This window comes from Empidonax traillii, unplaced genomic scaffold (genome assembly GCF_003031625.1).
Source record: "Empidonax traillii isolate 1590-97213 ecotype Southwest subspecies unplaced genomic scaffold, ASM303162v1 scaffold478:size624743, whole genome shotgun sequence".
Lineage (NCBI taxonomy): Eukaryota > Metazoa > Chordata > Aves > Passeriformes > Tyrannidae > Empidonax > Empidonax traillii.
In genome coordinates this window covers 571,497-588,848 of record NW_020955671.1, presented here as the reverse complement: position 1 = coordinate 588,848, position 17,352 = coordinate 571,497, and the positions used below count along the sequence as shown (strand labels likewise).

General features: G+C 41.0%; 1 protein-coding gene across 4 annotated transcripts in view; it reads right to left on the bottom strand.

Annotated features, from left to right (window-relative positions):
- The window catches only part of SLC39A10 (solute carrier family 39 member 10), a 46,410-nt gene extending 32,700 nt beyond the window's left edge, over positions 1-13,710 (bottom strand). For 2 of the 4 annotated variants that reach the window (XM_027896094.1, XM_027896095.1), the window contains exon 1: positions 5,007-5,025. In XM_027896094.1, coding sequence (XP_027751895.1) covers positions 5,007-5,015 — 9 coding nt within the window. In that variant the 5' untranslated portion in view covers positions 5,016-5,025. Of the gene's footprint in view, positions 1-5,006; positions 5,026-5,399; positions 5,597-13,620 lie in introns of those variants that run through there. The other 2 variants (XM_027896097.1, XM_027896096.1) reach the window with 2 other exon arrangements.
- Positions 13,711-17,352: the final 3,642 nt, after the last annotated feature.

Genomic DNA, 17,352 nt, shown 5'->3' with positions numbered 1-17,352 from the left:
AGCTTTTCTGGACTGCTGTGTATGAATGAATATGAATGAAGCAGTGCCTACAGTGGCAAAGACTTAAGATACATCCCTACTCACTACTCCCCCTTGCAGAAACACTCAGTTGTGGCATTATCAGCTATTTTGCAAGGTGAATTGAACTCAGCTTTCAGTTGTACAAATGACATATGGCTACTATCCTGAAAAACCCTAGAACCAGTCATCCAAGGATATGGTGCTACTCAGTCCTATTTAAAATGCAAATCAATATTAATAAAGAGATACTTATTACAAAAAAAAAAAATCCATCTCAAGAATCACATTGAACAATATCTATTCAAAGAGACTACCTTGAAGATTACATGGATTTTTCCTTTGTTACATCAATCTCAGTTTGGCTGCATGCTATTATCATGCAGTTAACTTGGTTGAAAGAGGAACTATTTACAGTTATCAAATCACCAGCTGTAAATAATTTATCATTTACAGTTATCTTTCAGAATTCGAGGTATTATTTTTGTCCATTAATAATCATCACTCTACAGATCAGTCTATGAATGTGGTGCAAGTCAGGTAATCTTGAGATATCAATCTTTATATACAAGCTGTATGACAGCACCTGTCTGGAATTTGTGTTTTATTATAGTGGCCTTTACTAGGAACTGTGATGGGAAACTATTTCTAAAGCATTTAAAACCTACATATAGAAAAACCGCACAAAGTCTCTGTTGAGTATATATACAATTGTGTGCAAATTCTGCAATCTTGAATAAAACTTCATACATTCTTAATCTGAAGAGCATATGAATTTTATCTTACCTAACTAACCACAGGACTTTGATTGATTAATGGCTTTCAGCCATGATCATAGTTATACATCAACTTCCAGTATTACACGGACTTTATCTCAATTCTAGATGGTTTTATCCACCTAATATCAGTGACTTCAAAACCATGTCTCTTTATCACCTAAGCACTAATGCTTACAGAGTAAAATTTTCTGTACCTCTTAACAGTCCAGAAACTATAGAGCTGTAACTCCTTTCTAGTTAATATTCCACATTTTGAATACATATGATACATTGCTTAATACTGAGATGTGACGATCAACACAGAAGAGGGGCAGGTTTCTATCGCAAACTTCATGAGGCTACAGCAAAGGTGACAGCCAGAGAATGAAGCTTCTGGTTCTTCGATAGCTGAGAGAAAAAACACAACAGCTGAGTCATTCCTCCTCTGCAGCAATGGACAAAGCCAGGAAATGGAGAGAAGATGAGGCAGCACAATGTGATATCTAGAAGATGAGAACATTTGTAGTGAAATGAACCGTGTCCCCCAGTATTGGTATAACACCCTACACATAATTCCAACATCCCTTCTTCTCATAAGCTTTTGAAACTGACATCAGGAAACAATCATCTTCCATGTCTTTCATGATGCTTTCCAGCCTTCTGCGTATTAAAAGCTGTACAGAGTTTGGATTACGACAAGAGGTAACAAAACAAAAGTGACTTCAAAAACCTTTACTCCTCCGATTTTTATTACATCCAAAAACCCTGGAGAAATGGTACTGATTCAACAGCACATAAAATACTGTGAATAGGTGGTATGATGCAGGGAATAACTTTTCTTCTTTTAGGAGGTTACACTGTAGGCAGGAAATGATTTCCAGGATTTCAATCAGTTTTTGAACTTATAAAAAAAATATTTTTATCAGCTTAGCTAATTGGTACACATTTCCTTACCTGACTTTATTAGGTGTATGTCAAATACTATCTCAGTTGCAATTTAACAATGACCTAAGAACAATCTAAATTCTTGCTGCATCAAGTGTTGTTACTTCAGGCCTTTAACAGCAAGATAAAATTACTAGTTCTCATTAAGATAACTTCAGCAGCCCACCCGCAAAGATGAATACTTTTCCTATGATAAAACTGTTTTAAATAATTGCTCTAGAAATTAAGTTGGACTCCCATAGAAAAAAACAGGAAGTTATACTGATTTTCTTCATATCAGGAAAACAGAAATTGCTTCCCAAAAGGCATAAATTCTCAGTATTCACAGAACTTGCCCTGCGCTTAAAGCTCAGTCCTGTGATAAGCACACACGCCAAGCCTTCCTTCTCTGAAACTTTTACTGACATTTTAAAACGCGTTACAGAAAGTCAAGATGCGTTCATTTGTCAATTCTGAAACCACGTCGTAAAATAACACACTATGAAACGGCAAACGTTCCCACAGCTGATAGTCACTGTGAAGAAAATGGAATGAGGTTTTCTTGTTCTGGTATTATTCTCACTGGTGACACATTCAGTTATGTCTGTCCGTCCAGACACTGTGCAACAGTTTGTACAGATGCCACAATCTTTTCACTGAGTTTGGCCACAGATAAGGACTGAATTGTAACTTAACAGAAAAACTTTCATGGAGGTTATCCTCTAATTAGCTTGTGTAATTTCAACTCAGTCATTCCATCTGATGAAAACACATAAACGTTTCAAAACCAAGACTGATTTACCTTATCACTGATTATGTGCCCATATAATAAAACAAACTTCCACTTCTGTAAGAACTGTGACAGAGACAGGAATAGCAGTCTTTATAATAAGCACAATCATGATCTAACGACATTCAAACTGGACAGCCAAAGCAAACAAGTCCAAACATACTTCCTTTGGGACTATATACACACAGGCATTAAGTTCATGTGAACTGGGCACTAGTTAAAAGGTCTCTTCATACTTGAATCGGCCATTGCAAAAAATGTATTATGAATAGAAATAGTTAAATTACAGTTGCTTGACTGACTTAGTGAAGACCACAAAGGACATCTATGCCAAGTTGAATGTATTAATTTTTTCATGTGCATTCATTTATGTTGCTTGTGCAAGTCAAATTACATGAAAAGTCTCTTACCAAGGTATGCTGCTGAACATTCAAAAGGAATGGTTTATTAACACACAAGGCCTAAGCACCACAGGCACTAAATATTCTCCTGCTGACTTTTCACATGTAACTCTACAGGACGGGTATTGTCACATCACATAAATCTTAGTTTGAGGTCACCAATTCTGAAGTATTTTTAAGCACTGTAGTAGATAATGGTCAGCACCACAATCTGTGCTTTTTCACATAAACTTTCTGGAACATGCCTGATTCACCCTGATGATCCAATTTCATTAGATTATTTCTTTCAATAGGAAAAACAAATTGTAAGAGAAAGCCTGTGAGCATATTTGCACACTTTAAACCACAACTTTGCTGTAGTTGCACATTTTACAACTGACTGGACACATGTTGCAAACTTAGTACCCGGCTTTTATTTAAGCCAATCTGGAAAGCACAAAGACCTACACAAGTATTAATTAAAACAAACCTCACTGTTTCGGAGAATTTTTCTTATGAAGCCAGAATCTCTTCTCATGTTGCCTATTCCAGATAGACAATTGCGTATGATCCCTCCACATCCAAACTCTGTGGACACTAAGGCAAATCTCCATATGGAACTGCCACTATTAATCTCATCAAACATACATGATTAATTCACAGTCTACAGATACATATACACACATACAGGCTCCATTCTCCTCTAGAAATAGAATGCATGGCTGCATACGTTTTTTTCTCAGAAGTTGAAAGCAGTTTAAAACAGAAGTGCTGCAGGACAGCGTCACCAATTCTATTCTAACCGTTATTACAGAACAAAAATTTAGCTAGTGAAGTTTATAGAGACAGTGCTCAATGTTCTTGGAAATCACAGGACCTTTTTCATGTTATTTTCTTACACTATCAGACCAGATTATTTGCCTAAATAGTAACCATTAGTAAGTCTAATTCTTGGAGTAACATTAGTCCACATCAAATACCTATTTCCCCTATGCAGTTAAAGGAAGGCATCTTCTAAAGTAAAGGAAGTAATTCTGTTAAAATCAAATTTTAAAAACCAAATATGACATTTGTTTTGCAAAGAAATAGTTTTCCATTTTTATGTCATTGTATCAGTCACTACTATTTAAAGGGTTAAAAGAACATACTAGTTGGCACCAGGCATTACTTTTGTTAAGCAGGTGACAATTGCTTCTGATTGTCTGAAAACTACCCAGGCCTACCAGTGTGCATTTCTCAGACTTGAGGTTATCACAGGTTCCCTTCGAGTTTCAAGATCCTATCTTAATAAAAAACCCTCATTACGATTGCTACTTACAGACATACATTGTTTAGAGTGTTAGAAACTAGTTATTTCTAACTCTGGTTAGAAACTTGCTCAGAGGCAAGAGTTTAAGAGCTAGCAGGCATGAGCTACTACAGAGGGCCCCAAAAACGACAAAGATAAGTGAAGTTTTGAAGAGTGATTTTATTCCAAAGTTGCACCGTTAGGTGTATGTTTCCAAAGGATGCAGCGTAAGCAGTTGTACTGGTTGAGAACAGGAAATCGGTTATTTTCGCCCCTCATTTCTGTCCCCTTACAGCCAGTCACAAAAGCCTCCTGACCCTACATCTCTCACCCTTAAGGTATGTGCAGGTTACAGCCCGAGTGTTTTTCCCCCAGTTGGTAACGCGCACTCGGAACTCCGAGCCCAGCAAGGTTTACTCGCGTGGCCCGTCCACCATCCACAGCCACCCTACTGCCCCCAAATATTGCCAAGCACTACGAGCGTCCTCCCGCGGGTCACGCAGGGCAGCTCCCTCCCGCAGAGCCAGCGACTGCCCGCGGCCCCCGAGCCAAGCGGGAAGGGAGGGCCGGCACCTTCCACTCTCCCGGGGCCTCCACGTGGCCGCGCAAGGAGCGCTCGGCGGGGCCGGGACGCTCCCGAGCCGCGCTCCCGGCAGGAAAGGAGCGGGCGCTAAGTGGGAGAGCGGGTTCCATGGAGCTCCCTGCGGCGGGGCCGGGCCTTCCGCAGCACCACCCGACCCCTACCGACCCCCTTTCTCTCCCCGCCCGAAAAACGAGAGCAGGCAGCCGCAGCCCCTCCGCCACGTCCCGGGCCCCCCGTCCCGGGCGAGGGGGCGGGGAGGATTTACCTGCCGCATGGTCTCCGCGCGAGTAGGAGCGAGAAAGGGGGCGGGGGGGAAGCGCCAGGGCCGCGGCGGCGCCTCGTGGTCCGCCGCCCTGGGGGGAGAACCCGGGCGCGGCCCCCCCGCCCGCCGCCCCCCTCACCCCGCCGGCCCCCCGCGCCCACCCGGGCCCCGCCGCCACGTGACGAGGCGGCCGCGCCGCCGTGTCGCCCCTCACGCCGCTCCGCATCGCGGGGAAGGTGGTGTCCGCTACCGCCGATCGATCCCCCGTGCTGGCTCCTCGCCCGCGCCCGCGGCCCCCCCACCCCGCCCCGGCCGGCCCGCGGCGGCCGCCACCCGCTCCGCGGAGCCGGGCGGCTGTGGGGGAGGGCATGTAAACAAATGGGGTTTTATAGCTACCTCACTCGAGTGCCGTGTGCATCTCCCTCTCCGCTCGGTACCAAACCGCCGCGGCGCCTCCTCCTCCTCCTCCTCCCGCCGCTCCGCCGCCGCTATTCACAGACCCGCGTACGCTCGCCCTGCCCGCGCGGCCCCGCGGCCCGAGGCGGAGCCATTTCCTACCCCTGCTCCAGCGCTACGAAATCAGCGTAGCGCCCCTGCCCTGCCCGCCCCTCGCTGCGGCGGCGGGCGGCGAACGCCGAGCGATGGCCGCGGGCCGGGACGGCCCCGGGCACAGCCCTGCGGGCCCCGGGGAGCGGGGACGCTGCCGGGCCCCTCCGGAGGGAGGACGGGCCGGGCCTCCGGGGGAGCCGGGCCTGGGCCTGGGCCGCCGCCTGGGTAGAGGGTCCGTCAGCAAGAGCGGGGCATTCCGTACCCAGGTACCTTCCGAGGGCGAGAATCGCATGGCCCCCCGTTTATTTAACTCCAGAAAATCCTGCCAGGCTTTCTCATGAAATGAAAACCTGATAAGGCGATAAACGTGTCCCCGTTCCGAGGTGGAGCCCGTCGTCACGCTTCATTCCTGTAGAACAGCTACAGAGCTAAAATAAAACCAACCCCACACACACACCCAACACCCCTCTCCCCCCAACCTTATACAAATTAACGCCCTCAGTAGATCCGACACCTCACTAGATCGGGGGACATTTTGGTTTATAACGTAAGACCTACTATACAGTGGGAGTCCTTCACAACAAATCATATTTTAAAATAGAGCAGCGTGTTTTGCAGTGGTTATTTATAAGAAGCATGTCAAAAGGCTGAGGCGTGGTTCTAGGAACGTTTCAATAAATTTTAAGCTGCTTCATTTTTCTCTCGAGAAATTTGCATACGATTTTTGTCACATTTTCTTCCAAAAATAACTGGTATTTCCGTAGCAGGCTTCAATCTAGAAGCAAACCAACCTCTCCCCTGTTTCTTAAGAAGGTACACATTTTTCTTTTAGAGTCTCATATTCCTGAATTGAACTCACCTAATTATTTCTAAAACTGTTCCCTTGTTAAACCAGATTATTCACATCAGTGAATACTACTTTAAGTCTGGCCTGGCAGAGCCAGAATCCCATCCTATCCAATCATATCCTAGTCCTCTCTTAAATCCAAGCCATACCCCGTGGTTGTCCATTTCTAATTTCAAATCTCCTCCAACAACTTTTTCTCCCCTTAGTATTATTTTGAGGGAAAAAGCACTTATATTCCCTCCTTCATTTTTTTCCATACGTCCTATTGAATCCATGACTAGAATTCTAACACTACTAGTCCAAAGTCAGTAGCCTACATCAAGTTTTAGGGACTAATAAAATGATTATTATTACCAAACTGTTGCACTAGATCATTTGTATGTTGATTTTAATGATTTCTTCCTCCACACAGGTCCTTTATCTCTCAGAATATCTCTTGGCACAGCAAATAAAATACAGATCTGATTCTGATATTGGTCATTAGACATCTTCCACAATACCCACTGTTGATCACTGGACATGACTGATTTGTGTTGCTGTTCAGTCTGGAAAAAAAATCCACTGAGTGCAAAATAGATTTAAAATGCAAAGTTTTGTATCTTTCCCCTTCAGAGTACATTGAGTGAGTTGTACTCAGTAATAAAATAGAGCACATGGGGTTTGTTAGCTTTTCTGAGTAATATTCAAATAATGTAAAACCTCATTAAAAGAAAAAGGAATTAGGAACTCTAGCAAAAGCACTGCAATGGATTAATAGAAAGTACTATGTTTAATACAGAAAGGTAATTTAAAATTTCAGGTTTGATTGATTTTGTACTAGTTTTATTGTGTTTAGAAAACTTGGTGGGTAAGGAAGCTGCTCTGAAGGCAGCTTTGCCTTGTTGTGGGGGTACTGATGCCACGCAGGTACTTTCCAGAGACTCACCCAACCGAAGTGTACCAATAAACAAATCTCTTGTGTTGGTAGGTTCCAGCTGTTACACACTCTAACTTGTATCTGTCAATTTTTAAGCCAGAAGGGACCATTAAGAAGCCTTCCAGGACTCTGATACTGGTCATTAGACATCTGAGTATCCTTCCCTGCTAACAAATGAAAGTCTAATTATTACTTTGAGTTAGGTTATAACCCTCCCAGTTAGTCTGTTTGTGTCTAGAATATTTTCCCAATAGTTGTACATTGTATCTTTCATTTGTGTTTCTTCTCAGTAGCTTTAAACACACGTTTTGGTATAAGAACTGCCAGAGCATCAATACTTGAAGAAAAGAAGGTATGATTTTTTATAACACAGTTTCAAAAACCCAATCCAAAAACTATTAGATCAGGCATTACTATGAAAAGCAAGCTGAGAAGTGTGCTTCCCTGTAAAGCCCGTGGAGCAACTTTCTGTGCTGCAGGGAAGCCAGCACTGCAAGAGTGCTGAGAGCTTGAGAAACTACAAATGTATGCAACAAATCCAGACTGACTTTTCAAACTTCAAAAAGAATGATATATTACTGTCCTTTTAGAACAGAACCGTCTTTTTTTTTCCCCTCTCCTTTCACAGCACACTTCCTTGCTGAGTAACACTGCATGGTGCACGCTCATATATTGGGCTGCAGGAAGGGAATTATTTTATATATGTAATACAGAAGGACTTGGGATACAAGGCTGCAAAAGCAGATTTTATCTTCTAGTAGGTCTTGTCTCACAATGGGGTCCTGTCTAGCAGCACATCTCCAGCTCCAGTGCAATGCTGTGACCTCTTTCAGGTGCCCTGAGGTCCTGATGCATTTGGACAGCAGGCCCAGCTGACGTCAGCTGGCTGTGCCAGCACAGCAGATGAGAAAGTAAGAGACAGAATATGGTGCCAAGCTTTAGCTGTGAGATGCAGGCTTAAAGAGGGTGAGATTAGAGAGAGTTTGACAGATCTCACACACTGATTTCCTGTCCTCCCCTTGTAACAATCCGACTGCATGTGAGGGATAAAAGGTTAACATATATATGTATACAAAAAAGAAGTTTGTTTAGACAAACTATTACCCCCCCCCCCAAAAAAAAAAAACAAACACAAAAAAATCACCAACCAACCAACCAGAACCCAAAGCTATAAAATTAGTAATTCCACACATAGATTTAGTTCTTTAGTACCCTGGTACTGCCTCTGACTGTAAACAGAAGTAAAAATCTTGTGAGTGTTCCTTGGAGGTCAGGAACAATAATACTGAAAAATATTTTAACTGGGAAAAATTAATTTAGAAAGCTTGTGGTTAAGTTGTACACAAACCTTCTGTCATTTAAATAGGAGAAAAATGTCACTACTTGTTGACAGAACAAAGTTCTGTAAAGTTCCCTCTGCCAAATTCAGCTTTTTTGGTTGAAGAACCCAACTTAATTTTCTTACTTTTGAAATATTGATATCTTATGAAATAACAAGATAATGGCTTGAAACATTAACTTCCTTCTTTATTTTAAACCATCTGTCCAAGATTTAATCAGAATTTAAGGCAGTGTGAATGCCAACAGAGCTGAGTTTGTGGCACGTTACATTGTACATTTTCTTTCCTGCTCTTTAAAACATTTTTTCTAGCTTCTGTGCCTACCTTTCATGAATTCTGAGAGCCTGAAACAAAGTCAGAAAAGCCATTTCTTTTGTGACAATGACCAACAAGTAGATCTGGTCAGTTTTGCATGAACTAGTAAGTACAATTTGAAAGTTACTTTACTCATAAGATGGGACAAAAAGGGAAATGAATCCATCTACCTTTCTTTTTAAAAACAATTGTTATCCTTCTCATTACAACAACATGTAAATACCCCTCTGTTTGGATATTATATAAACATGTATGAGCATACATGTAGGTTTTGAAGCAAAAATATCAATATCAATTATATTGTCTGCATAATTTTAAGTATGGTATTGGTGTAAATACTGGCAGGAAGTTAGTTTAGACAGAAACCCATGTTGGTTTGTTTTGTTTTGGTTTTTTTATCATGCCAAAACAAGATACAGGTTTTAAAGATCTTTGTTTCAGAAGTTTTTGAGTTGGCCTCTTTGAGGGGAAGCGCCAGGCTTTTCATTTTGTTTTTAAACACAGGCTGATATTTTTAGTGAGAAAATATAAACCCTTTGTCATTGGCTCAAGACTTAAGGTTACATAAACATCAAAGGACATAAACAAAAGGGCGTGATGCTGCAGCAGCAACTGAAGTCTTTGGTGAACACAGGGGTGTTCCTGCAATATGGAAAAAAGCCAATATGACTCATAGACCTTTGGTTGATTTTGCAAAGCTGGCAAACCCTAGTAGAGCTTATTCACAGGAAAACTCTTGCTGGCAAACTTTACTTTGTTAAATTTACTTTGATTTGTTATTATTTGTTTTAAACATAACTTTCTAGTCCTACTTTCCAAAGCAGTCACAAGCCCTTTCATTGAATCTGAGACAGACAGGATTTGCTGGTCACAGGACTGGGATAAAATTCAAAGTGGAAGATGTTAGAAAGCAAGGACAGTCTGTCACAGCCTTCTTCCTCTCTTGCAAACTCAGGTTTACTTATTTTTCTCCCTTCCTTCCTGCCTGTTGAAAATACCTGTTTGCATCTTTTCTGTACAAGCTGGTTGTGGAAGGATATCACCTTCATCCTAAAGGATGTGATGTGAGGCAAGGGCCAGTCAGCTGCTTTCTTCAGCACATGACTAGGGTGAGATTGCTGAGCACAAAGAGCTTATGGTCATAGCCACACCAGAGCTCTGTATCAATAAATATGGATATTATCTGCTGGAGCCAGGCAGGGTTCAAAACATTAAACAAAGCTGTGCTTGCTGGCTGGGTGGGGTAGAAATTCCTCTAAAGGCTTTCACTTATAAAAGTAAACTGGATTGATTCCAAAACTGACCCACCTGACCAAAGAGGAAATATTGACTTTAATGTAATCTCTTGACATGCTGAGGAATTTGTTTTACACCCTCTTCTCAAACAGAATGGAAAAATTTAAAGAGACTTTATTTGAAAGAATCAATGAGCAGCTTAAAATAAGAAAACAAAGGTCAGTATCTTTTTTGTTTGTCAGTTCCTGTCAATTTTTAACCACTAGGATGGTGAATTGGCATTTTTTTATATATGACCTAGACTTAGCTGAGTAATAGAAGCCTAGCTCTTCTAAAGCTGGATTTTAGCAGGCAGCTGGGGTGAATTTCCCCATTTCACCTGTGTTACACACAGAAGTGGATATGACACATTTTAAACTCCTGCAATTCCTCTATTATCGGCAGGAACAATCAGGAAGCCGAAACATCCTTAAGCTACTGGCTATCTTGGGAGGGGTCACTCATCTATGAAATTACAGCAGTGAAAGGGAAGCCAGTATGAGCTTGAATGAATGGACAAGGATATTGTACAGCCTCATCCCTTCTTCATCAAAGATCCAAAACCCCTTCTTCATCAAAGATCCAAAACCTCAAAGAGACTCCTACAGAGAAGACATGTGACTAGAACATACACTGGCAGGGAAGACAAAGGTATTGTTTGTAGAAATAAAGCAAATTATGAAATAGGCGTTTTGTTTGCTTTGCTGAAAATCAGCTGTACAAGTAGCAAAATCTAAAATCAACAGACAGGCTCTCAAAATCAAAATTATCAATGACTGGCCCACAGTTTGGGAAAGAGTTAAGTTAAGCTCAGCTGTGTTTATCCATCCATGCCTGATAATTCATAAATGGGAATTGGAGGGAGCAGTAGGGTGCTGACCTTCGGACACCATTGAAAGTACATGACCTTGGCTTAAAAATGCTGGCACGCACTGAAGTTGGGTAATTTTTCCCCATTATTTACATTTTTTTTTTACACTTGTATTTAATGATGTCTACAGAAAATAAATAAGGACACACCAACAATGTAAATGACATCAGGAAACACCCCCATTTCCAAATCTTTAACTACACTTATTTACAGTGCTACAAGGTACTGCAGTTTATTTTCAATGTTGCTGCCCCAAAATGCTTTGCACAGTTGGATGGTAATTAAGTTTAATGACACAAGTAGGAATGCAAATTTAAATAGAAAGAACTATGAAGAAGAGAGTAAACTTTAGCTGATATACAATGATGATCAATCATAGGGACACCTAAACAGGATCCAAATGATGAGAAATGTAAAAATCAGAGGTGAATATCAGTGAAATTATATGGAGAGACAGGCCACGTGGGTGTTGCACAGCCAGAAACTGGGAAGGGAGCAGGCAGATGGGGAGGCCTGTTTCATGGCTGTTTTTGAACTGCATGACTTAGCAACCTCATTTGATACCTCTTGCTGTAAACCAGTAGTAATTCATTCCTCTGAGAACAACCTATAGCAGCAGAAAAATAGACTAATGATGAATAAATCCTGTTATGTTTAGAAAAAGAAGAGAAGTTTTGAAGCATCTTCTCAAGCATGGGAGTAAAGACACTGCTTGTGACAGAGGAGATGCGGCCACACATCTTTGCTGATACATCAAGTGGTGTATTTGTGATGTATTAGAGCACTGAGAGGGCTCCAAGAAGACTCAAGGGTGAGAATACCAATAAACAAGCATTTCTGCTATGGTTGGGTTGGACTAACTTTTCTGAGATGTTGTACTGACATCCAGTCTGTCCATCCATGGGTAAGTCATCCAAGAAAACTAACTGACAAACTCAGGGAAAGAAAACCAGTCTGAGACAAACTTAATGTCAGTTTTGTCAACACCGAAATTGAAAAGAAAAAAAAAAGTTAAATTCAAAAATGTGTGATTTCACTCATGCTATTTATGCCTTTCCCCTCCTTTCAGATATTTTTCCCTTCTTGTATCTCTTATCTCTCCATAAAGACAACTAAAAATTCATTGCCATATATACACAAAAGGTAAACTCAGATGAACTTCTATGGTAGCACTAATGAAATTACTGTGGACTTCTCCCAGAGAAACATATGAGTTGGAGTTCATACCTTTTCTTGGTAAAGCAAAGCACCCCAAGAATATTTAAAATAAAATGTTGAACAGTAAATGCTGTTCATTTTTATAACAGGTTTACATTATTGAATGTATATCGAAATGCACCACAGGCAAGCAGTGATCTAATTCAAGGCTGAAAGTTAATGGAAAAAAACCAAATGCTATTGCTTTGTGGACAGATGGGGGCAAAATTCAAGGTCTTGGGAGTGAACTGAAATTTATTTTTTCATTTAATCATGGTGCCATCTTCAACAAATATGTCTGCTGACATAACTTCTTCCAGCATGTAGCTTACTCTAAACATGTAGAGAGTGCAACTCCTGAAGAGTTTTTCTCTCCTGCGGAGGTTTCTTAGTTATTTCTCAAAAGAAAAAAATTACCCATGAAGGTGCTTCACCCTGTCCCTAAATGAAAGTGAGTGGGTAGTTATTCTCACTGAAAGCAGTCTCCCAGTAGCATATGGCCGACAGACCACTTATGTAGTTACCTAAACCCGGTACCTTAAAGCAGTTCATAAAATCATAGCCTCACTTTGAAATTTGAAAATTTCCAGTTTACTAAAATTCTGAGAATAAGTCTGAAGCACAACATAATATCCTTTGATAAATCAATATACATAATGAAAAGAAGGAAATAGTACCCAGAAGCTTCAAGACATTGCTTCTTAAAGATAAACAGAAGCTAAACCTAAAGTCAATACTTACTAATGATTTGCAAGGAAGCTTGAAATAAGAATATTTTAGGTAAGCCAGTTTCCTAAAAAGAGACTGCTCGGGGCTCTCCAGCTCACATATACCTGGGTTGGGCTGGCTCATTGCCAAATTCCCACGTGAAGCAGAGGCCAAATTCTAAGAAATTCTCAATCCCAAACCAGCTCACAGAGTTTTACTTAAGTTATCTCAAATAACCAGGAAGTACTTAGTTTGGACAGCATGATTCTGGGATAATATAATTTATATTACAGGATGTGTCAAATTCATGACATTAGAATGACAAGAATTCATTGCTGTTATTCCAAGGGGCCTTTGCTTTTAAGGTAATCTACTCTTCTTACCCTGAAAGAAGTATACAAATTTTAGCCCCATTGTCTCAGAAGATATCAACAGTATCACAGTTATCACTCATTAGACAAAAGTAAACTTGGTTATGCAGCTTCTAAAAACAATGAATCAGAAAATGAACTGCCAGCCCTGATGCACCTGAAAGTGCTGCAGGCACCCACTTCTTCAGAGCAGCATGCACACATTACAGATCAGATCAGGCCACTTACAGGATGTTGAGTGCCAACTTCATCATTCAGGACAGCAGTGACTGATTCTTGTCATTTCTCTCTTTCTCCTCTTCCTCATTTACAAAAGGGAGAGACTGCATGGCCTTTAGTCACTTCCCTAAACAGGAAGACTTGCTATCTGTGCAGTTTCTTTTTTAAACTGCTGTATTTTTAAGGAACTGCTTGAACGGTTTTTTTTTATTTATTATTGTATTGAAATTGAACCTTGAGCTGGTAAAAACAATATTATGGTAGTGCTCTAGTTCTAAAACCAGAGCCGCTGTTTTCACAGGAGGACACTTCAAATTGCTGCACAAAACTTTTGACTGTTGAGCACTCAGAGGTATGCAGTGTACAAGTCCCAGTTACTGTGAACAGCAGTAGACAATTTTTCAGAGGTTATTGCTGATGGTTTTAATTGTAATCCAAAACATAACCCAGAGGAAAGTGGTTTTTGCCGGGGAGAGTGAGGTGGATCAATATTCCTGCAACTCTTTACATTTTTCTTAATGTAACTTTTGTTGTACTGTGAAACAGCACAGAAACTGCATTCATTTCAAAAGTCAATGGTCTCCTGACAGCAAAAGACAGAGTTAGTCTTCATTCTAATATAACCTGATCAGCAATTGTCCGGAAAGCTGAGTGAGGAAGAAATGACCAGACATCAAGAATTTGAGTCAGACGGAACTGCCCACAAACATTTCTGCCTGTTCGTTGCACCCATAACAGTTCTGTCTTCCTTACATATCCCACAGCTTTCTGTCTTGTTAGGCCTCATGTTCAGCCCTTTGGCTCTTTTCAGAGGTGATTCAGTTTTCATAAGGCAATAGTTTATATTTTCACAAATCTGCAAAAGCAACCTATCTTCTTTTTCCAAATATGATTAAAATTCACAGTGTCATCTGGGCAGAGACCCCAAAGAGACAGGCATTCTGGTTTCCAGTTGTAGAAAACCAGGCCAGCAATTCTGTGTTTTTCTGGGGACAGCATTTCCATGTGCTTTTATGACAGTGCTCAACAGAGCACAGGCCAATCTACAGGCCAGTCAGTCTCACCTTGGTGCCTGGCAGGATCAAGGAACAGATTCTCCTGAAAACTATGCTAAAGCATATGGAAAAAAAGGAGGTGAGTGATGATGGTCAACAAGGCTTCACTAAGGGCAAATCGTGCCTGAAGAATCTGGTCATCTTCTATGATGATGTTACAGTGCTGGTGGATAAGGAAAGAGCAACAGACATCATCTGTCTAGAGATGTGCAAAGCATTTGGCACTGTCCCTCATGACATCCTTGTCTCTAAACTGGAGAGACATGGATTTGACAGATGGATCACTTGATGCATAAAGAACAGGTAGATGGTTTCACTCAGAGTCAACAGTTCCATGTTCAAGGGGAGACCAGCGACAGGTGATGTTCCTCAGGGCTGGATATTGGATGGGCACTGTTTAACATCCTGGCAACAGGCACAGTGGGATCGAGTGCACCCTCAGCAAATCTGCCGACAACACTGAGCTGTGTGGTGCGAGTGACACATTGGAGGGGAGGGACGGAATCCAGAGGGACCTGGATGGGCTTCAGAGGTGGGTCCTTGTGAAGTTCATGAGGTTCAGCAGGGCCAAGTGCAAAGTTGGTTGAAGTTTTTTTTGAAGGACGGGAAACATAATACTTAAACTAGTACTTAAACTGGTGGTTCCTCTGTGGCAGTACTTACCAAGCTGGGATTTTAACTGAAAAGTACAGAGGAATGAATAAGAAAAATCTGTTGCTGATAAGGGCTCAAATATAAGACTTAAGGGGACTATTTCTCTTCACTGCCCAGTCACTCTTCTCACTGCAGGCCCTTGAAGTCTCCAGCCACTGACTGCCATCACATAGTTTCTCTCTTAGCCACCCACACCCTGGTGATACAGAGGATATACAATACATATGCATTCTGTTCCTGAGAATAATTTTCCCAGCATTAAGTTTGAAACCAGTTATCCTTCAATACAAGGCAGGAGGAGATACCTTGAGAGCACTTTCCTATTTGACATTTGATAATGAACTTACACTGAAGCTGTCTTTCACAGCATCACTGAGGTTAATGCCTTAATAAAAACAGCTTCTCCTTGATGGACTTTGTTTGCTTTAGCCTGACCTTATTTTCAGGGGATTAAAATTTAGCAATAATATTTTTATAGTCCTGAACTCCATTCTGTTTTCGGAAAAAAAGCACATTGTTAATATGAGTTCAGGAAAGAGGCAGAAAATGTTTTCCTTTAGTTTCACTTTGTCATGTTCTAGGAGGTGCAAAACCAGACATCAGAAATCTCCCACAAAAGAAAAAAAAAAAAGTGATGGCTAGAGCTTTTTTAGAGAACTTATTTCAACAATGATCCTTAAAAAATATATATAAAAAGTGATGTACAGCATTTTGAGACAGATATAGCTAAACTACTTTGTTGAGAAGGATGAAGCTAGGTTTAAATACAATTTAGCCTTAAGTACAGCAAAGCATTCACAAAACGCAAGGAAAGCATGGTTACTGAAATGCTTAAAAAACAAGCAAGCCATATGTGAGGGACACAATTTTCCTCTTTACCCATACACAAAACATATACATTATCTTTGGCAGAAGGACGCTCTCCCTCTGACAAATCTGTAAGCCATCGGAAAAACTGACACTGGTGTTCAGTAGGGAACAGGGAGTCCTGTGGAGACAATGGGATGTGAAACTTTCCTCCCTCCACCCCCCATTGTGCTTGTGGCTGGTAGAGTTCCAAGAGAAGGTGGAAAATAGTTTTCTAAAGGTTTTTATTACTCTGAAACAGTCATTTCCAGTAGTCACCTTGTGAACCCAAGAGAAGTCCACTTGGTTTAATTTCTTCCCTGAAAATGATAATAAAACAAGTTTATAAAGGAACACAGTACTTACCCGTTATCAGGCTCTAATTCAAGAGTTTAAAGCATTTTCCTGGCTTTACACAGGCAAGTATTTACCTCACTCAGTTGCTTAGTAGCTCCTTTCAAATCAATAGGAATGTAAATGTGCTACCAGTGAGGCACATGCTTTAGGGTCCTGCTGAATCATGTCCTTTGCATGTCAAAGTCACTACTGAAAAATGTGGTTGTGACCATACACCAAATTAGGACAAGAACATTTGTTATGGAAGGTAGAACATGGCATGACATCAATCTGGCGGGAATGTGTGAATGGCGGGATAGAGGGTGGGGGAGGATTATGAGTGTTTTCAGCTGTGAGACTACCAAGCATTTAGATCTGTTCCAGATTCTGACTTTTCTAGAGAAGTTCTAGGTGCTAGAAGCCAGGCATTTTGGAAGACACTTGATTTCTTTAGGTACACTGTGTACACATTAAAACCCCCCCTCCAAAAAAACAACCAAAAAAACCCCCACCTTAATTTCTGCCAGGCATGTGACGCCATAACAACCACCATAACAACATAACAAATCTGCTTTTTTAAAGAAATGCTTCATACACACTGAATTCAGCATGAACCAAGATGACAGTATTTCTCTATTTGATAGTAACATTTAGGCCCCTCTAGTATGCAGAGAAATATTATCCCAAATATTACATGTCTGTATAAGAAATGTAGTATACCAAACAACTGGTACAAAATCCACTAAAATCAAAATACTCACTTCAGTAAACTCTGCAATAAACTTCAAAGTTAGTTTTGTTTCTCAAGGTTCAGTTTCACTAGGGATTTTTTGATAACAAGGAAAGAGAA